This window comes from Ceratotherium simum, unplaced genomic scaffold (assembly GCF_057802395.1).
Source record: "Ceratotherium simum simum isolate JZ-2026a unplaced genomic scaffold, ASM5780239v1 HiC_scaffold_43, whole genome shotgun sequence".
Lineage (NCBI taxonomy): Eukaryota > Metazoa > Chordata > Mammalia > Perissodactyla > Rhinocerotidae > Ceratotherium > Ceratotherium simum.
This window is the reverse complement of record NW_028261259.1, coordinates 8,806,168-8,834,108: the sequence shown is the minus strand read 5'-3', so window position 1 is coordinate 8,834,108 and position 27,941 is coordinate 8,806,168. Positions and strand designations below refer to the sequence as shown.

Genomic DNA, 27,941 nt, shown 5'->3' with positions numbered 1-27,941 from the left:
CCAGGACTAATTCCTGGGACTAGAGAGAGATCCTCTGATTCTCAGCTGGCCACATTGTCATAGCATCTCTAGCTCCAAACAGCCAAGAGAAGCAAGTCTGTTGACTTCCAGGTAGAAGTGATTCCCCTGCACGTTTTTACTTTCTCTCTCTTAGATGCCTGCTCTGCCTTGACAAGGAATTTATCTGGTGTTTACGCTACACTTAAGAAGAGGAAAATGCTCCTGGCAAACATTATTGTGATTCAGTGTGGCACTGGAGAGCACAGTCATGAAAAAATGAGAATCAAAAGAATAAAAGATAAGTAATATTAGAGAGGAAGAGAAAATCTATTATTTGAGTGGGACATAACTTATAAAGTTTACAACTGGTAAATAAGTTGAGTAATGTGAAAGGAAGCTAGATTCCTATATGAAACATCAAAAATACTGTTACATGAGCAAGAATTAGTTTAAACAAAAAGGAAAAGAAAGGGTGAGTCCACTCTCTCCTCCTGACCTGGGACGCCCATTGTTTCCTGCCCTTGGACGTTAGAGGTGCTGGTTCTCAGGCCTTCAGACTTCAGCTGAGTTATACCACCAGCTTTTCTGGTTCTCCAGCTTGCAGATGGCAGATTGTGGGACTTCTCTGCCTCCATAACCTCGTGAACCAATTCCTGTAATACATCTCCACATCTCTATGTTTATATATATTCTATTTCTGTTTCTCTAGACAACCGTGACTAATACACATGGATGACAAAGTCCATAGTAGGTGCACAGAGAGGAACTTTCCCAAAGCAAAGGAGGCTCCCCCACCCCACAGGAGAAAGCAACTCATCCTATCCTGGCAGCATGCATCAGCACATGCACGCGCGCGCGCGCACACACACACACACACACACACACACACAAACACAGCTAACCTTGAAAATGTACTCAAGCCCAAACTCTCTCTCTCTGTCCTATTGTTCATCACAGTGGTTATTTCCACATGGCATGTTATAAATTCTTTACAGTTTATTATGTCTTTCCTCGCGTTAAGACTAGGTCAAACAGGGGCGGTGAGTCTGTTTAGCTTTTTTGTAGATCACTGGTTTTACACCAGAGTTTTGCATGTAGTAGGTGCTCTATAAATAGAACAACCAAATAGTTTTCTCTCCAAACTGGAACATATTGAGGAATGAAAAGGGTAGTATTAATAATTATGATAGGACAACAGGAAAAATATCTGCTGAAGACAGAAATTGAGGATTTAAAAGGTAAGGTGAACTGATCAGTTTTACATTTTAAACAGATCACTGTAACTAGAATCTCATTGGCTGATTACAGGGAGAGAGGATTTGGAAATCTTAAGCTGTAATTGCCAATTTATTGCAGTATACCAGAAAAACTTGATATCTTTGCATAAATGTAGTTAAGTGGATGGGTTTAAAATATTTCAGGAAGTGAACTTTTAGTATTTGAATTAGATAGGTAGGTAGGTAGTTAAGTAGGTAGGTAGGTAGATAGATAGATAGACGGATATAATATATGAGCTCTTTTTGTGTGCAAAGCCATATGAGAACACTGTTGAGGGAAACATCTAGAAAATCTACATTAGTCATGTCTATATGGAGTATCCCATTTAGTGAGAACTGAATATTGAAAGAAAGAGATGATGCACATATAAGTAAAGTAGAAAAAAATATCAACAAAGAGGAAAAATGGAGTTTTGTAATTTAGGTTGCTAGAGCAGGAGAGTTCACTGTGTGGGAATGGTATTTTGTGTCATTTCTGAAAGGTGATTAGAAATAATCCAAAAGTGAAGGATCTGTAGGAGGATTCAGGAGGGTGGATGGATGGTTCATTGATATGAATGTGGGGTGGCAGAGTGTCCAGAATGACACTCAGGGACAGACAGGATATTAGCACAAACAAGTGAATATGGGAACACTGAGAGAGAAGTGAATTATTTGGGAAAGTGTTTTTTTCAATTTGGAACCTGGACACTGTGAGTCGAGTCATCACTGATGGGCTGAGTGGGCAGGTAGATATTTGGGTCTGGGGGGCAGAGTCAGATCTGTGCTGATTCTTTGAACATTTTTAGCTCATTAGTGGTATTTGAAGCCAGGGAAATGGATATGATTGCCTAGTAGGAGGGTGCAGGTGGACAGCAGATGTCAGAGCAGGGCTGACTTCTGGGAAGCATCAGGCATTGTGGGTTGGTTATAAAGAGAAGCCAAGAAGTGACTCAGGAAGTTTGGAGCAGGAGAAGGACAGTGTAGCACTGGTGGATCCCAAGGACAAATGAGCTTTCAAAGGAACTTGAAGGCCACAGAGTCACATGCTACTGCAGGACATGTCAGACAAATAATGAAAAGGCCACATTGGAATAGTAAGAGCCGTGACCTGTGAGCTTAGCAAGAGAAGCATCCACAGAATGGGGACATGGGATCAGTTGCCAGTGTGGAAACAGAGGCATTGGGATGTAAGTGAACTTTTCACAATGAGTCCCTGGCAGGAGGAGGAGAGAGAGGACATCGAGGGTGAGGGGCATTAGGAACAATGGATGAGGGATTGGTTTGTAGATGGTAGAGATTTGTGCATATTTGAAACATGAGGCATGATCCCAGTAGGGAGGTGATTGAAAGTACTGCGAGTATTGAAAGCATAAGGTCATTGAAATGGAAAGATGAGATGAAAATCAGAATGGTTTTAGCTAAGAAAGAAATATATCTGTATAAATCAACAGAAATGGTGTGATAAATAAATTGCTTATGAGGAAAATTTCTAGATCTGATGACTGGAGTGTGAAATAGTTCTTGTGTGGTGGTTAACAATTTGTCTGTGAGATATGCAGTAGGTCAAGAGAAAATAATTTTATGGAACTCAAGAAATGGAAAGAAATTAACAGAGCATTCAGGAAGCATTAGAGAATGCATGGAGGCCCATTGGTTGCTGTTGATTCTCTGTTGGGACCCCCAGGCTCCTCGTGTGCTCTCTCTTCAGCGGTGATCCTCAGTGCATGTGTCAACATGGCATGGCAGGTATTTGGAATCATCCAAAGTCAGAGGCTTGCAGGGCAGATATGATGAGAGTAAAGAATTAGGGAGCGTGGTCAGTGGGTTATTGAAATGATGGACCACAGAATCCAAGATTAATAGGTAGGAGTAGGAAGAGAGAAGGAAGAGAGCCTTGTTAAGATACTCTAACTGGAGTAATCTGTTTTCTTAAAGAATGGTTATATACAGTAGAGTTTTTTGTGTAAAAACTAGAAATGTGGAAATTTGTGGTGGGAATGTGGTGTTTCTGAGTTACTGATTTGCAAGCAGGAGAATTTTGGTTGAAAACAGGCTCTGGGTGTGGAAGTGAGTATCTAAGGGTGGAAGAGTGCGTGATTTCATTAGAGATGGGACACTCAAAGGAGTTATGGAGTCCTTGGATCTCTGTGTCCCAATAACGTAGGTTACAGGGTACCAGCATGTGTATAGTTGACAATGATAGAGAAGGGAAGAGAATAACATCCTTAAGCAAGACGGAGGAGGCAAGTTGTTCCTGATTTGCACTGATAGTGACACATCAGCTTGATAGTGTCCCAGAATCCCGGTCTCAACGTGTGATGCCTATATCAGCAGCATCAACATCAGCTGGGAACGTCTTAGAAATGAAAATTCTCCGTTGCCTCCCCAGACCTACTTGGGTTGAGTTCCAGCAATCTGAGTTATAAAAACTCTGCAATGATTGTAATGGACAGTATGATTTGAGACACATTTCTCCAGGGAGAGAAAGAGGGTGCAATATCCAAATGAGCTGCGAACATTCTCCATGGATGGTAGTCTCCATCCTCCTCTTTGTTCAAATTTTGCATTTTATTCTGTTTTTAAAGAGAAAGCTCAAAAAATATGTCCTAACTTCATAGTAGAAACAATGAGACCATGAAACTAAAACCAAGTAGAAAACTGAAGTTCTATACAGTCTGAAGGCTGAGCAGCTGTATATTCCAGAGGCCAGTTACTAGAATCGCTTCCCATCCTGGCAGTGAGGTCATGTGCAGTCAATGGGAGGAGACCTTGGAGAATTCCCAGCAAGTCTGTGGATACAGGGGTCTGCAGGGACTCCAGGCCTGCAGCAGTGAAGGAGAACTCTTAAGTCCTTTGGATTCACAAATACCTTAAAAACAGTTGCACTGGGGGGTCCAGGTGAATCCCTGGGCTGTGGCCGTGAGGGGTCTGCACACCAGCCCTGAGCCCACCCCTGGCTAGTGTCCATATTGGGCAGAGATGAGTCCTGGTTTGGGTGTGGGTCTCTCATAGCCCCTCTGCAGGCAACGAGCACCTTTTGGAGATATCAGGAGACAGACACAGAAAGTGAAGAAAAGCATGGGAGGGAGTGACTGTGGCCTCGAGGACAGACGAGATTGCCCGGGAGGCAGAGAGAGCAAGGAGGCAAGAAAGGCATCCTGAAAACACAGTGAGGAAAGCAACATCGGTACTGAAGAAAAAGAGAGTGATGTGGTTGAGATATTCCCCATGAGACAGGCTTGACTCTCACAGCATCTCTTTGTAACGTCCAGCGTGATCTTTACCTTTCATGATAACATCAATTTTTATTTACCATGATTTTTCTTCCTTTTTATATTAAAATTGATAGGATAATTGATGCTGAGGAATTAGTCTTTTGAACTTATATCTGTTTTTTCATTGAGTGTTAACTCAATGAAGAGATGATACCTACTTGAATGAGATTTATCTTTTAATATATATTAAATCTGATTCCATAAATTATTCTGATTTTGCATGTAATTTTTTTTTTTTTAGCTGATGGAGATTCACCCTGAGCTAACATTTGTTGCCAGTCTTCCTCTACTTTGTATGTGGGTCACCACCACAGCATGGCTGCTGAGTGTTGTAGGTCCACACCTGTGAACAGAACGTGGGCTGCCAAAGCAGAACTTGCCAAACTTAACCACTAGGCCAGGGGCCAGAACTATGATTTTGCATCTAATTTTAACATAAAATCCATCAATCTTTCTCTTCTTTGTCACATGTTAATTCAGACATAGGTCATTTCTGTATCATGAATTAAGCATCTCTTGTTTCTTACCTGGCAAACCTGTGTAGCTTTGATTTTGGAATCTTAAAAATGAGCATACCCCCTGGAGGCATTATTTTCCACGGAGAGAACCTTGGCAGCAGGCTCATTGCCTTCCTTCCCACACTAGATCCAGAGTCCTGGAAATGTGTTCACCTTGCACACAGCACAGAGCACACAGGAATTACTCCACAAACATGTGGTAAGTGAACAGTTGGTGGCATCATCAGGTCATTCACAGAACGAGACTGAGAGAGAGCTTCCTTAGGTCAGGAAGGAGAAGCCTTCCTTTATATTTTCAATCAGTGTTTTAATTTGTAACATTGTAACGTGAACACCGAGTATACTATTTGTATCAAAATTGTGTTCTGAAAGTTTTCAAAAATCTCTAAATCTCAGAGTAGAGAAAAATCAACCTCTGTGAACCTGTCACTTGCTTCAAAAATTGTCAACTCGTATACCATCTGGCTTCGTTTACCCTCACACCAACCCCACTAGAGTTAACCAGCTGAGATGGCTGAGAGCACATCATTTCAGCTGTAAATATTTTCAGTTTCTCTTACAGATGAAGGATTTTTTGAACACAAACACAATAATGTTATCACACACAAAAATAAAAGTGTCATTCCTATAATCAACTATCTGGTCAGTATCCAAAGTCCCCCAGTATTCTCAAGGTGATTTCCTGGTTTTGGATTTTATTTGAGTCAGGATCTTTAAAAAACCCTTTTTTTGCAATTGGTTGATGTGTTTCTGAAGTGGCTTTTACTCTCTTACTAGTTCATGCATCTTGATGTTTGGGTGGGATATGCCTGTGTGTGTTTACATGTCTACACCAAGGTGTGAATTCTTTCTTTCCTGGATGGCAGTGCCCTGGCAGGAAGGGCCTGGGCTGTGGGAACCAGGATTTCTACTCTGCATCTGGCTGAACTGAAAAGGCCTTCCTGGGTGACACTTGCAGCCTTCAGAAAGGAGAGGGAAGAAGTACCAAGGAATTCAAGACAATGGCCCTTGTCTTACAGGGTGTTTCCAGGGCATGATGTTCAAAATGCCGGGTGGTAACGCTTTAGCTCCTAGTCGTAGGGTGGGTTCTCGGGGTGAGCTCAGAGTAGTGTCTGTTTACCACCCATGTGGGAAGCGTTTCAGTATTTTAATTGGTAAGTTTGTGTCTGTTGTGTCTGTGTTGTCTAAGATGGGTTGCATTCCCCTGCTGGACCCACTCCTATACCTGCCGCTCTCATGCCTCATCTTTAAAAACACCCAACAGGCAAGTTTCACAGCCCTATAACACACATCCACATAACCACAGCACAGACTGGGGAAAAGAACACAGTCATCCCAGGGGCTATGTGGTCTATGCGCTCAGGCCCAGCTGCCCCTTTGGGACAAGTCAGTAACAACACGACTGAGTGTGTAAACTAGTGATTGTCTGAGACCATGGACCTCAGAACACCAGGGTCCCAGATGTCACCCTAGGCAGCAATAGACAGTGTGGGTCATTCAGTGGCCAGGATTAAGGTCTATTATCTTGGCAAACCAGAGCTCACCCCTGATCCATCAGGCCCAGCCAGGGAGGAATGGCCACGATGTACCTGACAGAGAGGTTGGGGGCCTTCTAGGGAATTTCTGCCCAAAAAGAATCATATAAGGAAGTGCGGGGATGCTGGAAATCCTAGTTCACAGGGAGTGGTGAGGTTTATGGAAGAAAGTCCTGTTGTAGGTTTAAAAGCTGCATCATGAATCTTTTCCTCTGGATATGAAACATGTGGGAAAAGGACTTCCATGGCATGGGCCAGGATCCCAGGAGGATTCCAGTCTAGGCGAAGGGTGAACAGGGAGCCCTAGAGGCGTCCTGATGGGGATGTCCTGTCGACCCTTACTCCATCAGCACATGGTCTTCCTCTGGCCTTGTGTTTTCCACATGCAAACTTTTATCTTTTTACATTTTTTCCTCATTTAGTGTTGATGCAAATCCAGAGACTGATTAGAAAACGGTAACTTCCAATATTTGGTCAAAAGAAACCTCAATGGGAGGAGCAGAAAACATTCAATCTTCCTGGAAAACTGTAGAAAGACAGCCGCTGTCCTGGGGAAGGACATGGTCCTGGCAAGTGGTATTTGAAAGACATCTACATTTCAGTGGTTGTTGCTCTGCCTGGGAAAGTCCCTCCAACCTCTACATCCAGGGAGATCTGAGGGGCTGTCTCTGCTCCTGGCCCAGGTGAACCACACTGAAATGCACCTGTCCTCTGAGGAAGGGGGACTTGAGAGTGTCATTCAGTAGCCAGGGAGGGGACTGGCCGTCCTCCCTTCTCCCACATACCATAAGCTCTGACCATACATGAGTTCTTAATTCAAGGTGGAATGTGAGATTCTGTGTCTCATTTACATGAGCATGAGAAGTGAAAGAACCACACCACAACACCCAGGCTGTGACAGAAACAGAACTTACTGCAACATTCAAATCTGATATTTACTCTTAAACATATACTAATGCTCCTCCTCAATGGATAAACAGTCCCTGGGGTGGAGATGTCAGGGATTTGGAGGGGGGTCGTGCCCTCCATCTGGGGCTTTAGGGGAAACCAGGGAAAGTCTTCAGATGTCCTCCTTTACTTGGGGTTGGGGCGGAAGAGCTGACCCGGTGCACCCCGAGGGTCCCAGTGGCCCTGCTGGTCAGGAGGAGCTGCACTTGTGGTCTCCAGAGGGTTATGGCTCATCGCCAAGGGCACGGTGGCTGAAGAGAAGAAACAGACTATTTTGGGGTGCCTCCCCGAGATTCACGGCACACCTCCCTCCCCCCCTGCACTCTTATCCAAACCCTGTGCCGAGTGCTCAGTCCATCAACAGCACCCCGTTTGTCCCTGATGGGGGAGGCATCATTTAGCATCACCCATTTAAGAGGAGGCAACCGAGTCCCAGAGAGGAGAGGGGAGCGGCCTGTCCCAGGCCTGGTCAGCACTGGAGCTGGGATCCAGGCCCATGCTTAGCCCGAAGCTGTACTGAGCCTGGATTCAGTCGCTGCTGCTCCTGACACTCACTCGGCCCTGAACTGGAGGATGTCCGGTTCCTCTTTCTCCTGAAGAGCCGCATTTTGCTCGCCTTCTGGTGTGCGGGCTCCAGCCGGCAGGAGAGGCAGTAGCTACAGGACAGAGTGGAACTGTGAGCTACCAGGAGCCACACCTCAGGTACCCCTCCCAGAGTCTGCCAGCAGCTGAGTCCCGGTGCCCCATGGGTCACCACGCTACGAGTTCTGAGGCTGATCAGCGAGCCAGGCCACAGGCTCTGGAGCTGGCCATCAGAGAGAGTCTGCCCTGCCCTCACCCAACTCCTGTCCCCCTCACCTCTCATGGACACTGATGGGCTCCATGGCCTGGAACCAGGCCCCAAATCGCTCGTCGGGCTCCAGGTCATATGCATTTGCAGCCTGCTGGAGCAGCTGGATCCTCCGGATGAGTGTGAATTTCTGGGAGGAAGGACAGGATGCAGACAGGGCTTGGGTGGGGAACGCTGCCAGGGACTTGTGCAGAGTGAGGATCTGGTCTGGGGTCTGTGCTCACTCGGGAACCTCCTTCCTTCCCTCTCCATTCAGGACTTGCCTGTCCTCACAGTTGGCTTGAATTAGTTCCTCATCCAGGAAGGTGTCCTTGATGCCAGCCCCTCCCGCACCCGCCAACGTGATGGGATTCCCAGCTTTGTGGATCTGACTCTCCCAATAAATGTAAGACCCAAGGGATGAGGCCAGAGAAAGTCTTGCCAGGGGAGGTCTCTGATTTCCACATCCCCACCCTCCCCATAGCTGCTCACGTCACACCATTTCTGGAAGTTGACCCGATTTCCCTGGAAGGGAGACAGCCAATGTCCATCAGAAACAGCCCCCTAAGCCCAGAACCAACCCCCATCACACCCCTTCTCAGGCTGCAGGAATGTCAGGGCCCAGCAGAGGGCAGACCTTCCACAAAGAGAACTTGACACTGGGCCAGGCTCTGGGCTCCAGAGCAGGAGGGACAGGGGAGCCGAGGCCAGAGACCTTCTGTAGCACACCCTCTCTGATGACAGACGGGGAGACTGAGGCCTCAGGGAGAAAGGGACAGCTGGAACACAGAAGTGCTTCCTCACTTGCGGGGGCTGATGGCACTCCCCCAGGGGCAGGGCCCGATGGGGAGGCTGAATCCATCTCAGACACAGCCTCCTGCAGCTCTGCAGGCAGGCAGCTATGAGCTTCACCAGCCCAGGTAGACTGGTGGGGGGCTTATGCGGAGCGTCTATTCACGCATTGCTAAGATGTGCCTGACTCCCCAGCTCCCAAGGGTGGCAATGGGGCTCTCATGAGAGGAGGTTTGCCAGGTACTGAGAGCTCAGGTCCCAGTGCAGGGCTCTCGCCACCCAAACCTCAGGATCCTGCTCCCTGGCCCCACCTCTAGGCTCACTCACTTCCAGATCATCCGCCATCCCAATGTCCAGCAGCTTCAGGTGATAGAGGAACATGCCCAGGAAGGGGACGACACCCTGTGAAATCAGGGTGGGAGTGGTGAGATGAATCCCACCTCTCAGGTGCCCCCATGGACCCTCCCCCAAATCCCTTCACCCCAGCCTCCTGCCCACCACAGACTCCCACAGAGAACAGCCTAGGACCCTCAGCGGCCTCCCCCCAGTTGCCCCCTCCAGGACCACCCAACTTCCCCAGTCACCTCCCAGGGGCGGCTTTTGGCAAATCCCAGGGTATGTGGTCCCTGCCCCTCCCCTCCCTAAACCATCCTGGGCCCAGCCCTTCCAGGCCTCCTCCTGGTCACTTCCAGGGCAGGCCTTTCAGGCTCTTGGGCTCCTGGAGCTGGGCTGGAGGAGGAGGGACCCCTCTCTTAGGGAGGCCTCCAGCCGTGAGGAGAGTGACCCCTCCTCTGACACCTGGACCCTCCCCCTCAGGCCACCTCACCTGCTGCTGCTGCCTCTCCTGGGCTCCCTGCGGGTCCATCTCATGGGTGGCCCTCACAGATGACACCTCCTGCAGGGTCAAGGACAGGCTCAGGGAGGCCATGTTCCCTTCCCCGTGTCTCCCAGGGCCCTGATCTTGGACCCTGGACATCTGGTGTCTATGGCTGCTCCCATTCCAGGGTGCCCTGATGCTAAATCACTCCCAGCTCCAACACTCCCTCCTCTGTGCCCTCAGGCCTGCCCAGGCCCCTAAGCCTCTCTCCTCATCAGGAAAGTTTGAGGAGGACTCCCCAAGCCTCCCATGGTCCCCTGAGGACTCAGTGTCATCTGACTGTCACCAGTGCTGTACCCTCCCCCCTCAAGGGGGAGGAGCACAAAGCTGCTGCACATTCCTCTCCCCCTTGTACCTCATCACCCCTGTGAGGCCTGCACCACAGATCATCTCCCTCCATTTCCCAGATGAGGAGACCGAGGCCCACAGAGGGGCAGTGAATTGCTCAGGGGCCCACAGAGGAGACCTCTCCCCCTCGCAGCCAGAGGCCCTGGCCCCCGGCCTTCACTCCTCCTCCAGACACACCTCTGACCAATGTCCTGTCCTCTGGACTCTCGGGGTGTGTTGAGGCCCTCAGTCAACCTGAGCCATGGTTGGAGAGGCACAAGGTGTCTCGGGGTCCCATGCAAGTGGCTTCTGTGTTTTCCAGCCCCCTGGGATTCTCTGACACCAGGCTGGACCTGAGGCCATGCCAAAGGCCTCAGCTCCCTAGGATCCCCTCAGTATAGTCCCTGCACAGAACTCCTCCTTCACTCACTCAACAAGGGGACCGCCTTGTGCCACATCTGAGTGACAGTGTAGGGGCTGACCACGGCACTGTGTAATGGTGACATTTGCATCCTTTTTCACTTGGACACTTCTAATGTCCCTTCTCCTTTCTCAGCTCTCATGTTTGAAGACTGTGGTCTGAGCCTTTGTACAATCCTTAGGCCCCTCCTGCCAGGGCCTCGATGGAGGCCATTAAGAATCTGTCAGGAAGGTCCATTAAGAATCTGTAGGTTCCCTGATAATTCTCATTGCCATCTGGAGCGTATCCTTGACGACAACGCCCTGGGGGAGACTCACTGGTTTGTCAGCAGTGATCACTATCGGGTTAGACTGCACAGTCCCAGAGAGCACACAGTTCTGTCCCAGATCCACCATTTGGCCCAAGGCTGTGCATCCCCTGTGTCCACAAGGCCTGTGTGACCTAACAGTGCCCATCCCTTGGGCAGGCAGAGTGCCCTCCCCTGAGAGGTGCAGCGAAGACAGAAGGAGCAGCAGGGGCCTGGCTTCCTGAGGACAGACTGGGCTGCTTTAGGAAGAAAGGAACCCCCACCCACTCCATCCACCCGCCAGCCTGGAGGATGATGAGGGCCAGCTGATGGGTCCGCATGGAAGCCAGACACCTGCTCATTCTGCCAGCTCTTCACCTCTTGGAACAGTCCAGGCGACACCACTGTATCCCGTGACCAAGGCCTCCTGCCCCAAACAGTCCCCACCTGCCCCTGCAGCTCACACCCCCCGCTTCCTGTCCAGCTGGACAAGACAGACCGTTATTTCTCGGGGAACCTTAAGTGAAAAACTTACCAAAGCACATCCTGCCTGGTCCCTCCCCACCTCACCTCCTGTCCTTCCAGATCTCCAGCCTCCACTCACCTCCTTGAGAAGCTTCCTGCTCTCCCGGTGGCATGTTTGGAAGATCTTTTTAACTATTTGACAGTTCTTCCTGAGGAGGGAAAAAAGGAAAGAAACACTGTGGAGTGGTTTGAGGGTAAATCCCTTTTATTTGAAAACCCAGAAGATCCAGACAGCCTGGATGAGCATTTTCACTGTGTCGTCTGAGCCCTGAGGTGTCTGGGACTGGGGAAGGGCTCTCCTATTGTCACCTGGGGCCTCCATTCTCTTATTTTCTCAGCAGATGTGTTTTAAACAGTCTTAATTTCACGTGGACAGAGAGTTCTGTTGCTGCAAACACTTGAAAATCTTCAATTTGGTTCAAGCCACGATCTGTCACTTAGGGAAACTGATTCCTGAAGCAGAACCACTGGCCTAAGTTTTCAGAAAGACTTGAAGCCTGCCAACGAGGTCAGACCCTATCCCCAGGGTTTGCTGTCTCCCAGGAGGTCCCAACTGACTGAAGGGCAATGCCAGCCCTGTGGGGGGTGTCTGGTCCACCCAGGTGGTGCTCGCATGGAGAGAGGCCTACCCACCTGGACACCTGTCTCCACGTCTCTTTTAAACGTTGAATGGAGGGGCCCTCCAGAGCCCAGAAGATCGTATGGAGAGAGGAAAGGTTCCTCAGGCCGTGGCATTCCTGGGGAAGGGAAGAGAATGAGCTGTGAGGGGGAGCTGGAGCCCTGCTTCCTCTGGCTTCTGTCCCCTCATTGACGTCTCCTGTTCTGGATGAGACAGCGGCTCAGGGAACCTGGAAAAGGCACAGCTGGACCCTCATGAGGAACACTCCCTGGGAGGAGGATTTCAACTCAAGCCAAGGAAGGAGCCCAGGAAGGTGTGAGCTTCCCACCACTGGGACCAGGAGTCAGGTCATCGAGGCCTGGCAGGAGGGGCCTAAGGATTGTGCAAAGGCTCGGACCACGGACTTCAAACGTGAGAGCTGAGAAAGGAGAAGGGGCAGTTCCCCCGACTACACAGAGGGGATCCCAGAGCCTCCCACATCTTACCTTGGCCACCTGGATCCAGAGCTCCACCACCCTGGCCCTGTCCTGGGCCGTCATGCTCGGGTCCCCAATGCAGGTGGTGATGATACATTCGACCACTCTGTTAAAGTGGGTCATGGTGGCATGGATGGTCGGTGCCAGGTGCTCATTGCCCCTGTTGTCCCACTGGGACCTGATGGAGTCCAGGAATTCGTGGGGCCTCACTGTCTTGAAGAGCTCCTGGGGAGGACAGGGAGTGTCACCCAGCCCTGCCACAGCCTAGCTCAGCATCCACAGCCCCCAGTCCCAGGCTGGGTCAGTGGTGAGAGCTGGAGCTCAGGAAGCTGAGAATGCGGCCTGAGGCTTGTGGGAGTCCCTGGGTGTTGCCTGTGTCCCCTGAGGGCACCCAGCACAGGATGACCCAGGAACCGATACTGTGGCGCAGGGAAGTGGCATTTGCTCGCCGCCCAGTCTCACTTCCTCCAAGCACCAGAACTCGGCCTCTGCTTGACCATCTCTAGGGGCATCTTCCACCCATTCTGACCATCCTGGGGTCTGACTCCTCTTTCAGATGCACATTCCCCCAAGGCAGCAGCAACCAGGGGCTTTGTTTGTCTGCCTTGTAGTCATGTACACATGAGGTGCCTAATTAGTGCTGAGGCTGTTGAGGCCTCCTGGGCAAATGAGTGAACTACCCAAGGACGAGACAGCGCTTCAGTGTGCTCCCCTCCCCCACCAAAGCGCAGACTCTGCCCAACTTCCTCTCTGCTCCCCCTCATCCACCTGCACAGCCACTGTGCACGGCAGCTGCTCTCAGAGTCCACCCCTACTGTCCACATGAGGACAGCAAAGGCTGGGGAGTTAAGAAGGCTGCTCAGGTCACATGAGGGGTAAGTGGGGAAGCAAGAGGTTGGACCGAGATCACGGGATTCTGGATCAGGAAATGGCAGGTGTGGGGCAGCTGATGGCACAGGGAAGGCCGGCCCCACCTGCCCTGAGAGCCCCGCTGCTCACCACATCCATCAGTGTCAACTGCTCTGCCACCAGCCGGGGAGGGAACTCCAAGAAGTCAGGCTTCTCCTCCCTCAGCAGGTTCTTGGTGGTCACGTCCCAGGGGCAGGCGGGCTCTGGGGCTGGATCTGGCTCTGCTGTTATCTCTCCAGGTGGAGGGAGGATTCTCCCTGGAGCCAATGGTCCAGCTGGCTCCAGCTCAGGAGCTGGCACTGGGGCTGGAGCTGAGGTTGGTGGTGGCTCTGGCCCTGGAGGGACTGATGGAGGTGACACTGGCTCCAGCTCTAGCACAGGTGGTGGAACTAGAGCTGGAGCTGGATCTAGCCATGGAGCTGGCCCTTGCTCTGGCGCTGGAGCTGGAGGGAGCTCTGGAGATGGTACTGCAGCAGGAGAAAGAAACAGTGTCACTCAAGTAGCTGACTTCCCCTGTGCCTGTCAAAGCCAGGAAAGACCCCACTGCCTTGAAGTGAACCAAGCCTCTGAACACTCTGCAAATTGTCTTCCCAGACTGCAGTCGCCTCACCTTCCAGCTCTGCCTCAATGGGCCGTGGATGCTCCAGCTGGACCTGGAGAAGGTAGGCGTGGCCCTGCAGCCCCGAGCCAGGCAAGCTGAGATGCAGAGAGGCCAGCTTCATGCTGAAGCAGGGATAGTGCAGGAGCTCCCAGAAATCCTGCCCTGGGTCCAGGCAGGTTCCCACCAGAGAAGAGATGGCACTGGGGGAGGCAATTGGGCAACAGAGTCAGAGGCCTGGCCTTTCCCTCCACACTTCTCACCCAAGGCACCCTGGCTTGGGACTGGACCCTATGCCTGCCCCTCTCCATCCAGGTGAGAGCCACATGGCAGCCCTGACCCCTGTGAGGCTGTCCTGGCAGTGGCAGGCCTGCTTATCCAGCAGGTTGACACAGAGTCTGTTGTGACTCTCTTCCCACTGACACTCTTCTCCTGAAGGTCTGGGACACAGCCCACCCCAGCCCTCCATGCACTTGTGCAACTGGATTGAGCACTGAGACAGATTTGTGACCAGGTTGCTCACACACCTCCTGTTCTGGGCCTGGAGGCGGTGGTCAGAAGAGGTAGATGTGGAGAAGGGGAGGCAGATTAAAATGGGTCTGTGGTGGGAATGGGTTTCTAGGGGAGAAATCAGCCCAGCCACCCCTCTGGTTCCCAGGGGTCCTGGCACCCATCCATAGCTCTTTGACTCCTGTCCTCCTGGAGTGGAAGCCACCGGACCTCTGCCTTCCCATGGGAATCAAAAGATGCGTGAGATGCGGCTTCTGACAGGCTCACCTCAGCCACAGCCTCCATCTCTCCCCACACAGCTTGTTCTTTAGAGACAGGAGGCCGTCCTTCTGGACCCAAAGACCACTCACTTTTTTAGGTGGTCCTGCGCTCTGCCCTCCTGGCTGGAATAAGGGGAGATGCCTCCAGATGTAAAGGAGGCTATGAGGGCATCCCTTGGGATGGACGGTGGATGACAAGACCTGCGAATGATGTCGAATGTCAATGTCTGACTCTCAGACGGAAATTGAGGCCACACATTGTGTCTCCTTCTTTCACTGAGTTTACTGTCTCCAAATGTCCTGCATGCAGTAGGTGCTTAATCTACATGGTTGAATGAATGTAGTCCACCCAGAACCATCCCAGACACCTGAGTGGGCCTAGGGCCTCTCTGCTGCCCCAGAGATCCTTGACTGGCTACCCCAAGGAAAAGGACCAGGACCAGCTGGATGGAATCTCCAACTCCTTGACAGGGTGGTTTCCATGTGCTTTTCCAAATTCAGAAAGGCCGCATCTCAGAGATGGGGGAGGCAGACTACTTTTCACGGGGAAGAGAGAAATAAACACCATGAACAACCACAGCACGTCCACAGCCCTCTCTGCAGAGCCAGGCACCAGGTAAGCACCCGCCATGGCTGATCCCATTAGTTCCTACAAGATCCCCATGAAATTTATCCTCTCCCACCCTGCTTTTCAGAGGAGCAAACTGAGGCTCAGAGAGATTTGGTGACATTCGCAGGACACACAGCTGGCAGGGGACAGAGTCACCACTGTGCTGAGGAGGGAGTGGCCACTCACCTAGTAGACAGCTGGTCCAGGACCTGGTGGGATGTGTCTAAGGCCAAGTAGTTGACCATGAAGGTGGTGAAGCTAGAGATGTTCCTCCTCAGGAAAGCCGGTGCGATGGACTTTGTCAGCTTCTCCATCATGCCTGTCTGGAGGGCCCGCATCCTGCAGGCTTCATTGAAATTCACGGTGGACTCATCCTCACACTGAGGGAGAGGAGGAGGTACATACACTCAATGACATCATGGTGAACCAGCGGGAGGATTGAGGTGACTTTCTACCCTCCTGTGTAGCTGGTGGGAAGGAGTGGAGGTCCAGAATCCTTTGGGAGTGGGACTGTGGAGCACTCTAATGAGAAAACCCTGGGGGGTTCCAGGGGAGACTCAGATTTGAGTCTGCATTCTAGTAGTGCCTTGGTCATCTCAGAGTCCTGGGTATGAAGACCCCTCTGCACCCACACTCACCTCAGACCAGCCCTCTTCATTGATGGACTGGTGCACCTGTGTCCTCTCCAGGGAGATGGCGAACTGGAAACCATCTACCAGTTCCTCAACCATCACTTGGGTGCAGCTCTGCAGTGACAGTGCCCAGAAGTCAGGCCAGGAGGCATCAGGGGCCTGCCTGGACTCTGCCACAGAGGGAAACCCCACCACAGTTCAGGCACAGAGGGGCATCTGCATGGTCTCCATCAGGGAAGGGATGTGATGACACCTCGACGGCCTGGGAGTCACATGTGGGTAGAAGAGCTTGGTCCCCAGCACTCACCTTCCTCTCCTGCAGCCAAGATCTTCAGTATGAACATGACACACCACCAGATATCCACCATTTAGCTACCTGCTACTGCTCAGGGTGGTTCCTCCTCATACTACCTTCTCTAACTCCACCTCCCACATACACACACACACACACACACACAAAATGAGGGTCAAGGGGTGTGGGGCTGTCCATTTGGGATCACAGTTGTGGCCTGACCTAGAGTGGCCTGCCCTGGGCTACGCTGTTACCTGATGGTTCCTCCTGCCAAAAGGCCACAGACATTCGACGTGAGGGCTGAGCCAATGTCTAAAGCGACTTAACATGCTCTCATTCTTGGCTTTCCGGGGGCCAGAGCCTCGGAAAGTCACGGCACAACACGAGAACATCCTGCTGTGTCGAGTGTCTCCACTCAAATGAACTGGACAGGAGGCTGTGGTTACAGTGTGGATGCCTGGTAACCAGAGTTCTAAGTTCTGTTGGGGGCTGTCACCAAGGAAGTGAGGTCACTTCTTCAAGGTTCTATTACTTGGCCCCTTCCTTCAATCAGACCCACCCAAAGCCCCCGCTAGGCTGTTGGCTGCTCTCCCTCCTTGCCCATGTCATCTCCATCACTGTACACAAATATCCATCACCACCCTCCCCACAGCTCCTTGGGAGTGGAACCAGTGGCCAGCTTTGAGGAGACAGAGCTGAAGTCACACCTCTTTTATCCTACCAGTTCTGTGTCCTGGAAAAGCCACTGTGCCTCTCAAGATCTCCCCAGTCTCCCAACCTGCACAATGGGGATGGTGCTAAAAACAGCTTTCTAGGAACATCGTCAGGTGTATATCAGATAATACCTACAACACCTGTGGATTGGTGTCACATGTGTCTAATGCTGGCCCTCCCATCTATGTCAGTTCCATCTGTGCAGCCTCCACAAACCCCCACCCCATACTTCTTGCCACACATTGTTGGCCTGAATTTGGTCTGGTCACTCTTATCTGCAAGAGGGGTTAGGAATTTTATCTTTTAGTTTGTTGAATTGCCGCCCGAAATAAAACTAATTCTCTGTTCTGAATATTAAGGGAGAAGGTGAACAGTGGAAACTACCCGTGCTCTCTCCCTACACTAACCTTCAAGTTGAAGGGGAGGAGATGATCTTTTCATATGAATCAAGCATGTATTTACCTACCACAGGCTCTCTTTTCTTGTTGTTTATTCATCCACAGAGAACAAGAAGTCTTGCTTCCAAACCAGAATGTATGAGACGTCCACTGCCCTCTGTTCCCAGCAGAATGACCAGAACCAATTTGTTGGCTTTTATTTGCCTGGCCCTTGTAAGTAGATCTGAGAACATTCTTTCTATGTCCTTCATAGAGTGGGTCTGGGAGAGTCTGAGGTTGTAGAGAATTGTAGGCAAATAGCAGGCTCCTGAAAAACTGAGTCAAATTTGAGTCTCTGTAATTCAAAGGAGAGTGATATCAGTATCATGGTGGAATAAGACACCTCCTGTTTTTCTACTCCTGCACTAACAATGCTTTGGCATCCATCCATAGACAAAAGTGCCTTTGTGGGAGAAGTGGGATCCAGCACCATATGGCAAGGGACCAAGAGGGAGTCTCACCCACCCATGCATCTGGTAATAGGCAGACAGACCTCGGTCCCAGCTCTGGACCCTACAGTGGCCCGTGAACCAGCTCAAGCTCCTTTCAGCTGCTGCATGGAAACCCCTGAAAACACTGTCTTAGATCATGACACACAGAGAGGGCCTTTGTGGAAGTCCAGGTTTCAAGAAGAGAAGTTCCAGCCCTCTGTTGGAGCACAAAAATATGAGTCTGGATGGGTTGAAGAGTTTGGAGGCATTGGCAGATAGGTACTCTTAGAGGGCTTTAAAGGATGTGGATCCTGTAACTGCACTGAGCACTCCATCAAGAAGTCTCCCACGACTTGTGGGGTATGCCTCACCCATGGATCTCCCCAGCTGGCCCTTAGGCACCCCCAGTGCTCTGCGTGCCTCACATACACACACCTCCACCCTAGGGCTTCTTCCTTGTGTATGCTCCCAACAGTGGTGGTTAGAGTGAATTTTGGAGGACAGCTAGTGAGCACGTGCAGAAACTTGGTCCAAATCCGCAGGCCAGAGAGAGACCACAAACTTGAGGTTTGTGGAATACAAAAGGGAGGCTGTCAGCGCCCAGCCTATTACATCACAGCATCAAGAGAATGCATACAGGCTGGAGAATTCTGCCATTAATGAACAAATTACAAATGCTGGGATTATACTGGTATAACACATTAAAATACAAATGTATTATTGAAACATATATTAAGTTTAAAAAAATGACATTTCAAATGTTGGAAAAATTAAGTTTGAGAAACCTTGTAGGTGGTCAGTAAACATCTGTCCCTCCCTCCCTCTCCAGAGCAGCCGTATGTATATGTATAGATACACACACACACACATATATATACCCCCTATAAGTTCTATATATAGAGAGAAGCATATGTGCGTGTATGTCCACAAACACTCATACATATATATAATGCATGTACCTATGTATATCACATACATGTATGTATACATGATAGACTACTCACATGCACATGTGTATATCTCTACAATTTCACCTTCAATAAGGTAAATTTCCGGTTTGTATTGACTCTAAATAACTCTGCATTTTAACGTGTTAGGTCTGTTTCGCTTTGTTTTCCCCAAACATTCTGGTTAGTCCTCTGGGCACTTCTCAATTGGATAACTGTTGTGTTTTTCATTCGTTGTTGTGCTTTCATTTTCTCTTTTTAATAAACATACTTGTTGAAATATGACATACAATCAGAACAGAGCACAAACCCAAGTGTAAAGATTGATAAGTTATCAAAAAGTGTACACATGTGTTAACACCACCCAGGCCAACAAACAGAACATGACCAGTTCTGTTTATAGTAGATTATACATGATATATATAATAGATAATAACCGCAGTTACCCAGACTATTATTTCTCCTTTTTCAGGAAGTAGCACACTGAATGGCAATGCTTAAAGCAAATTTGGTCATGATGTGGCCTGCTTCAAATATGTAGCTGGATTTGGAAGGTTAATTTTTTTAGGAATACATGAGTTTAGTTCCAGAAAAAAAAGAGGCTTGTAAATTTCCTTTCCTGTAATGACCTTGTAAGATTTTTGTAGCAAAGTTAAGCTATTCTCACAGAATGAATCAAAAAGTTTTTCCCATTTTTCCTGTTCTGTGGAAGAGCTAGAGTCAATGTGTATTATGTCTCTCCTGAATGTTTGGTGGAATTTGCCAGCAGCAGTGTTGGCCACGATGAAATGTGGGAATGTTTTAAACTATGGATTCAGTTTCTTCTTTAGATATGGGACTATTCAGATTTCTCATTTCTTCTTGAGACAGTTTTGGTAACTTTCATTTTCCTGGCAATTTGTGAATTTCATTTAAATGTTCAAATGTATTGACATGTTATTTATAATGACACGTGTGTTGTCAGGCAAGGTCTGGGGTGAGTCTCCTGGGGGCAGAAGTCAAGCTCAACTCATGTGTCCCCGCAGCTTCAGGCACCTGGATGCTGGAGGGAGAGCTTGTTCCACGCTGCAGGATGAGAGGCTTAATGCTTTTCTTTTCGCCCTCTGCTCTCCATTCACACCAGCTCAGGATACCTTTTTCCTGGCCAAGTTGGCGTGCAGGCAACGACCCATGTAAATTCTTCCAGGCCTGGTGGATATTTGGAATTTTTTTCTCAAATGTTCTCTTGAAACCACATGGCCACATTTGTATGATATTCTCTCTTTATTTTATATTTGAGTCAGTTTTGGTAATCACATTTTCAATTTTTAAACTGTACAAGGCTGTGTCTCTCAGACTCCTAAGTGTTTTCAGTTTTAACTCCTTCAAACTTGTCCCAGATGTTCCTGCCTTACGGTGAATCCTTCTTCATGGGAGCTCTGAAGCTCTTCCTAGCTGCCTGGTTGTTGACAATGGCAGATACACGAGTTTCATGGGGCAGAAGGTTAGGCAGTTTGATTGCCAGCCTTCTGCTGCCCCATTCTCAGCCCACAGATGCCGTGCTTCTCTGCTTGTCACAGAGCCTTCAGTTGCAATTACTCTTCCTCCCCAGGGCTATCTCCAATCTCACGTTGATATTATTGCTGTTCTCTGAAGCATTTGATGATGTGTTCAAATGAACAAGCATTTTGGATCCTGAACCAAAGAACCATTTACAAAACGCACTCTGAATGTGATCTGCTTTTCCATTCATTAAACTTTTCTCATAAACTTAATCACTTTTCTCCATGTGTGTGGAATTCACTGAGGATGTTCCAGAGCCCAGGTGATGTTACTTGATTTAGCTATAAATTCTAAGGCTTCAGGAGAGCTGTTGCCACAGATGGAATGAGTTGGCTTGGCATTCTTCCTTAATTAAGTGATTACATTGGATTTGAAGATAATTGTGGTTTGAGTCTTTTCCCTAAGGAGCCCCATCCCTCTCAGCAGGTTTCAGTACAAGAACTATAAGTATGTTGTGGCCTTGGTTTTTGCCATTGAGGAAATCAACAGAAACCACCATTTTTTACCCAACATATCTTTGGGAGTTGATCTCTATAATGTCCTGCACTATGAACAGAGGACACTGGAGAGTTCACTCACTTGGCTCTCAGGGCTGGGCAACGACACCCCAAATTACACCTGTAGGAGAGAGAGCAAGTCTCTAGCAGCCCTTACTGGAACAACATGTGCAATTTCTGCCCAGATTGGAACACTGCTGGAACTGTACAAATTTCCACAGGTAAGGCTGTGTGGGATGGGGAGACATGAAACCATGTCTACTTTGATGCCATTCTCAGGTGCCTGAAAAGGAAGAAAGGAGGAGACTGTGTTTATGCATCTCTTACAGGATGTAATCTCCAAGGACGAGTGTATAGAGTCTTAGTGAGGTATGCACATTTCCTTTATTTGGTATCCCTAAACTCTATGATTTCATCCATGTCCATTGATAACAAGGTTCCAGGGACCATCTGCTCTTGGCTAGATTGGGTCCCAAGCCTGAGTCAACAAGCCATTTGCATGAACAACCTCTGCAGTGATGCAAATGAACTGCATCAGAGGAGGCAATGTCAGGTGTAAGGTGAAGGTGACAGACAGGGCCCATGCCACTCAGGGCTCAGACAAGAACAATCCAGCATCAATGCCTCCAAAGTGCAAGATAGGGAGGGACAGACTCACACACCCAGGGCCCAGGGCAGCCACAGAACACTCTGTGTGTGACCCATGCATGGCTGCACACCAATCATGAGTGCAGAAACACCACAAACCCATGAGTCCCTGCCTGGGGAATCAATAGTCATGCTGAATTTATAAGATTCCAAATCAGTAACTCAAGATCAATGCAGAAATAAAGTTGCATTTTGATTTTATAAAAATTGACCTCCTTTCCTTTTCCTCAGTTCTTTTAACCATGTTAATTCCGGGATCAATATGTTGTGATGATCCACTTCTGCACCCTCAACATTGGTTTCCTCCATTATTAATGCTGTTGTGAGAAATTCCTCCCTTTCCTCACCCTAAAGCAGAGGATACTAGCTGGAAGGAGCCCCTGTATTCCCCATCACCCCAAACATCTATGACTAAGACAAAGGTCACACTTACACACCTCTATGGCCCTGGAGCAAAGGGGATTTTAGGGCAGTGAAACCATAGTTCTATATGGTTCTGTAATGGCGGATACATATTACTATGCATTTGTCAAAACCTGTAGAATGTACAACACAAAGAGTGACCCTAATTCCAACTACGGACTTTCATTTATTATAAGGTATCTGGACTGGTTCAGGAATTATAACAAATGTACCACACTAAAGTTAATAATTTGTAGTTAATAATGTTACAGTAATAATGTTATATAAGTTATATAGATTACTAATGAGATGTTAATAATAGGGAAACTATGTTGGGGGGGATTAGGGTATATATAGGAACTCTCTATAATTTCCACTTAATTTTTCTGTAAACCTAAAATGATAAACCTATAACTGTAAAACGTTATAAGAAATAAAATCTATTTTTTTAAACCATATTTTCCTATCTGGTAGACTCTAGCTGCATGTCACCATTGAGCATTTAAAATGGGGCTAGTCCAAATTGAGATGTGCTGTAAGTGTAAAATACACAATGGGTTTCAAAGCTTTTATATAAAAATATGAATGTGTAATACCTCAATGATAATTATATATTAACTACATGTTGAGATGATAATTCTTTGGAGATGTTGGGTTAAATAAAATATATTAAGATAAAAAAATGAAAGGCTTACATGGCTACTGACTTGGGAATTGCAAGATGCACAACTACACACACACACGAGACTCTGGCTGAGGCAGAGTCTTCAAGGTTTTGCAACCACCTCATAAACTTATGGTCTCCCACACTCAAACCCTCCTCTCCTGACTTGGAGCAAGGCTATTGCTATGGGTTGAATTGTGTCTCCCAAAAGATATGTTGATGTTCTAATCCCTGGAAGCTATGAATGTGTCCTTATTTGGAAAGAGGGTCTTTGCAGATGTGATCAAGTCAAGATGAGGTCATTAGTGTGGACTCTAATCCAATATGACTGGTTGGAGAGGAAACAGCATTTCATGACAGAGGCAGAGATTGGACTGTTGCAGCTGCAGCCAATGAACACCAATGATCCAATGATTAGCGGCCACCACCGCAAGCTGGGGGAGTCAAGGAAGGGCCTGCTGATACTTTGATATCAGATTTCTAGGCCTCAGAACTGGGAGAGATTGAATTTCTTTTGTTTTAAGTCACCCACTTTGTGGTATTTTGTTACAGCAGCCCTGGAAAGTCATACAAGTATAAATGGCAGAGCTCATGTCACACAGGAAACATAAAACAGAGGCAGAAAAAGGGGGATTTATTCTCTTCCTTCCAGGTTGGAGTGGTTTCCAGAAAAACTGGTTGCTGTAGCAGAGGTCCCTGGTGTCACTGTGGTTTTTCTGGGGCCACAGGAGCTGGTGAAGCTGTTGGGCTGTTTGAGGAGACAGAGATAGTGGTATGCGGAGCTCTAAATATTATGCTGGAAATTTTGGAGATATTTGTGATTCAAGAGTCCTTAACTGGGGAAAAGGCCGTCACAAGGTTATTGGAATCAGGTCCGACTTGCCCTTCCCCACTGTTGTCTGAGAAAAATGGGACCTTGTCCAATTCATGATGAACCAAAGAAGAACTTCCATGTAAGCTGATTTATAATATTGAAAATTTTCCAAACTCTTAAGTGTCTGTTGATAGGATGCTGGTTAAAGCTATTATAATAAATTCAAATTAAGTACTCTAGACATTAAAAATCAAATCGGAGTCTATTTTTTGAGCAAAAACTAAGTTTAGCTATTATAGGATACCAACGTTGTGAAATGAAATTTTTATGTTTATCTGCATAAGAGGAAAATTGGCTGGAAGACAAAGCACCAAAATATTAATAGGGAATATCTTTGAAAGATGAACTTACAGTTGACTCAGTTTTCATTTTTTTTTCTCTTTGCTTACCTGATTTTCTGCTAAAATGATCATGCAATTTTGGTAATAAGGAAAATTGTGTATTGTTTTACATGACTAGACCATCATCGCTGAAGATTCTATGAAACAGGTGGGAGAAATAAGGGATCAGGTGTGTCTCTGACTTTTGTCAGGAAACAGCGCTCAAATCTCTGGCTACAAGAGGAGTGCTGCTTTTCTGGGGTAAGGGCTTAAACAGCTTATTCCCTCTCCAAGGAGAAAATGATCTAACGTGCAGTTCAAGCCTGCAGATAAACTGCTGAACCTAAAAGACAGTTGTCTTCAGATCACTGTTGTCATCTCATCTTCTTTTAGTCTGCTAAGCTGCAGCATCGCCTTATCCATCCTGTGTCATCCATGCGCCCCTGTTGTTGATGGTGGTGGTGGTTGTGTGTGTGTGTATGTGTTTGTGTCGAGGTAAAGGTGAGGGGAGGGAAAAGGTCAAGGAAATAATAATGGCAAAGATGGCATCATAAAATTGAGACTTCACAAGTACTAGCCACCAGACTTAATCTTACATGCACCTTAAAATCCTGTGTCATTAAAATGTGACATTGGTGACAATCCCAACTAAATAAGAATACACCTCTAATTGTTGACTCTGTTTCACTCTTGAGTTTCTGTCCAACTTTCGTGTTTTGCTTTTTTTTTGGCAATACTTTATTTTCTAAAGAATGAAACTCCTAGGAAACAGTCCCTTAATAAACATCGAATCTGATTCCCAAGGGCCAATTATCCACTCTTATAATGGTCTCTCCACCATCAAAAATGTGAAAGGCCGTTGGCTAGAGTGGAAATCTTGGAGTTATGCCAGTGGCACACTGTATTTCCCTAATTGAACTTCTGCACCTGGTTTGGCGGAAACTAAGAGACAGTACTGAACTCTGCAATGTGCAGGATGGCAAAAAAGGTCAGCCCCAGGCCGACTCCAAGACCCAGAAGGCATTTGTGGATGCCAGCTATTAACCTAAATTATCTTTGTTCTCTCTCAGGACTCTACTGCTTTCTTGCTTTCATTGAGATTCAAAAGTGTTCAACCCAAGGTTTGTTGATGGTGAAGGAAGTGGTTAGTACCTCTTGCATTTCTACAGCACTGGGTTTTCAACACAGTCCCTGTGTGTGATTTTATATTATCCTACAACCATTTGGAGGTAAGAAAGACAAACATTGTCCTCAACCTGTTTCCGATGGAGAAAGTGTGGCATAGAGATGGTAAGTGAGCTTCTTAAGTAATGAAGAGAATATCATACAGAGAATGGAGGCCAATGCTATTTGATCTACAGGTAGACAATCGTGAGTTTGAACCTCTGCTCCCATAGATACCAAGAGATGACCTTGGGAGAATATAGAACCTCTCTAGGTTGCTTCTTCCTCAACTTGAAATGTGAAGGATAATATTTACATGCTATGGCTATTTTGAGGAAATGCAATAAAATAAATAAAACATCTGAATGACATTTTGTGGGATGCCTTATGTGTGATAAATGCTTAGTAGTGATAGGCATTATTTTAATCAAAGCTTCATTTAACTAGATTGTTAATGGCAAAATGAGATAAGGCAGATTGCTTCACTCCTTTATTAATAAATAACTTTATTACAAAATAATGCAAAATGGCATTTTGTCCATTGTTTCCATTATGTAAAAATCATGACCCTTCAAATGCTTCTGATACTCACTCTTTATAACCAGAAGAGAGGAATCTCACTGTTTCCTCACTTCCTGCAGCCATAGAGGGGCAGCTACAATAGGTAACATTTTTGCAATATTTTGCAGAATATATATGGCTCTTTTGTCTACTTGAATATACTTCTTTTTTTTCCCTAAAAATAACACCTTAATCAAATGAGCATGTATAGGTTTTCATTGGAAAGTAAATCTACGATATTTGCATTTGAGTATTCCATTACTCGCTAAAATGGAAGCTGATTTAGATTCAGAAAGGATATGGATTTATAGCTGTTAAGGAAGATAAGAGGGTGCAAAATATTTGTACATGATTTGAAAATTACATGGAATCTAAAGACCAGAATTATCCATCAGTAGTTTCTCCTGGGGAAACCTAAAATGAGACCCCATTACAACTGCTGTTGTGTGTCCACAATCATGCGCGTGCACATTGAAACATGGTGCTGTAATAGCCTCCATGAAGGTTTTTCCCTAGTATGCCAGACTCTATCCGTCCTGCAATCTACCAGCTGGGAGACCAGGGGCAAGTGACTTCCCTTCTTTGAACCTCATTTTCCTGGTCACTAAAATGGCTTTAAGAGTTACTGTATGAAGAGGCCTGCTTCAATGATTAAGTAAGATAACTCCAGTAAACTGCCTATTTCAGTACTCGCCAGAATAAGGTCACAATAACTGTTGTTTCTATTACCTCCGACTCAAACACTGATCATAATGTTGGAAATCAGAGGACTTCTCTATTGCACACCAGCAATGGAGAACACTTCTTCAGAGGCCTGCAGAAGCAATGCATTAGTGAGTTCAGGACCCACGGCTTACATAGGGGCTCAATGGATTCAGATCATTTCATCCTTTCCCCAGGTGGTTGGTCAAAGTGAAATGACAGAAATCATACAAAATGGTATTCAAAGTGGTGTTTCTTCTTCAGTTGAAGATGGTATGTCTTTTATTTCTTTTCAAAAATACTATTTGGAAGAAAAAGTGAAAATGAGGTGAATTTTCTTGTCTTTCTCAGTAATAAAGTCCAAGGACAAAATGTATAGGTGTGAAGAGGGAGGAAAAAAGGAAGAAGACCAGAAAAATAAAAAGGAAAATAAAAGGAAGAGAAAAGAATTAAAAGATATTATATGGAGTGATTTTATTCAAATGAGTACATAATCTCCCAGGTGAACAATTTAGATGCATGTTTTGGCACACATTTTTAAAAATTTTTATTTACTTTATCATATGTTAGAGGATGAATCTCTTTCTTTATAATTTTATCTCATTTGGATTAAATACAAAAGTTTCAATATCACAACTAATGAAATTAAAAGTAATTTAAAAATTAAATCTTATACAAATAAATCTGCCCCCTGAATCATAGCCATCTGCTTCCAGAGATGATGGAGAAAGGGTGTGAGATAGGACAATGGATAAGAAGATATGAAAGGGACTTGGATCTTGGGAAAAGGAGAGGAGATGGAGGGGATTAGAGAGAAAGCTTCATGAGGAGAGAGAAAATGAGTAATAGGTTTGGTGAGGTGATAAAGAAGGAAGAACTAGAAATAGAACTGGTGTTGAAAACAATCTGAGGTTTAAGAATTCCAATATGAACCTGGGAATTTTGGCTGATGGAAAACCATGGCTTTAAATAGTGACAGGGTGACTCATGACACCTCACTGAGTTGATGTAAAAGAATGAAATAAAGGTCAAGAAATTCTAAATCAAGTCTTATTAAAAATTCTTAGGGTTTTCATCAGAGAACTCTTTTATTCTAGAAGCAGCTGAGATGCAGAGGTTCTCAAGCCTGAGCATCATCGTCATCCCCTGGGGAGCTTGTTCAAACAGATTCCTAGCCCAGGACCCAGACTTAGATTCAGTAGGGCTGAGGTGGAGCCAGGAAATTTGCATTTTTAACAAGCTCCCGGGTGATGCTGATGCTGCTGGTCCAGAGACCACACCTTGAGTAGGACTGTCCAAAAGGATTGCTCCAAGGTTTTCCAAAAGAGTTTTAACTAATCCCTACTGAAAGAAAAGTTTTATTCTAATAACATAAGCTACCAACACCAATCATGTTCATTGATCATCCATTGAAAAAATGTTTACAAAATGAGTACCACTTGCCGAGTGTCACACTCAGCACATGAAAGGATTCAAGTAACCAAGACTCAAGTTGACTTGAGGCAGCCCAGGGTCTAAACAGAGTTCCTATCCTCTCCTC

At 46.9% G+C, this 27,941-nt stretch overlaps 2 protein-coding genes and 1 long non-coding RNA gene across 18 annotated transcripts in view; 1 reads left to right on the top strand and 2 right to left on the bottom strand.

The window, feature by feature from the left end:
* The window catches only part of LOC147911555 (uncharacterized), an 86,783-nt gene that overhangs the window by 9,802 nt on the left and 49,040 nt on the right, over nt 1-27,941 (bottom strand). The window lies entirely within an intron of this gene.
* LOC147911557 (uncharacterized) lies at nt 988-26,393 on the top strand. Of its 9 annotated transcripts, none has more exons than XR_015550887.1 (6): nt 988-1,238; nt 8,642-8,770; nt 14,191-14,258; nt 15,466-15,580; nt 15,853-17,823; nt 21,346-25,038. It is a non-coding gene; the product is annotated as an uncharacterized LOC147911557 (long non-coding RNA). The 9 variants fall into 9 exon arrangements; XR_015550882.1 differs by lacking the exon at nt 988-1,238 and adding an exon at nt 25,045-26,393 and having other exon boundaries at nt 8,686-8,770; nt 21,346-24,235; XR_015550886.1 differs by lacking the exon at nt 988-1,238 and having other exon boundaries at nt 8,686-8,770; nt 21,346-23,733; nt 24,114-25,038.
* LOC147911558 (ral-GDS-related protein-like) lies at nt 7,505-15,471 on the bottom strand. Of its 5 annotated transcripts, none has more exons than XM_087427963.1 (11): nt 15,055-15,471; nt 14,207-14,397; nt 13,687-14,063; nt 12,697-12,912; nt 12,226-12,329; nt 11,672-11,741; nt 9,983-10,051; nt 9,484-9,558; nt 8,394-8,515; nt 8,091-8,191; nt 7,505-7,804 (listed from the first exon to the last, which is right to left on the bottom strand). In XM_087427963.1, the coding sequence occupies exons 2-11, from the start codon at nt 14,316-14,318 to the stop codon at nt 7,662-7,664; spliced, it is 1,389 nt and encodes a 462-aa protein (XP_087284089.1). In that variant the 5' UTR covers nt 14,319-14,397; nt 15,055-15,471; the 3' UTR covers nt 7,505-7,661. The 5 variants fall into 5 exon arrangements, with proteins under 5 accessions (XP_087284089.1, XP_087284090.1, XP_087284093.1 ...); XM_087427964.1 differs by having other exon boundaries at nt 7,505-7,786; XM_087427967.1 differs by lacking the exon at nt 12,697-12,912.

Coding starts and splice junctions, on each gene's coding strand:
- LOC147911558 (XM_087427963.1), bottom strand. CDS start 14,318: ATGAAGCTGGCCTCTCTGCATCTCAGCTTGCCTGGCTCGGGGCTGCAG. Junction 9,559..9,982: donor AGGAGAGGCAGCAGCAGCAG/GTGAGGTGGCCT, acceptor CTGATTTCACAG/GGTGTCGTCCCCTTCCTGGG. Junction 7,805..8,090: donor ATCCTCCAGTTCAGGGCCGA/GTGAGTGTCAGG, acceptor ACCCCAAAATAG/TCTGTTTCTTCTCTTCAGCC.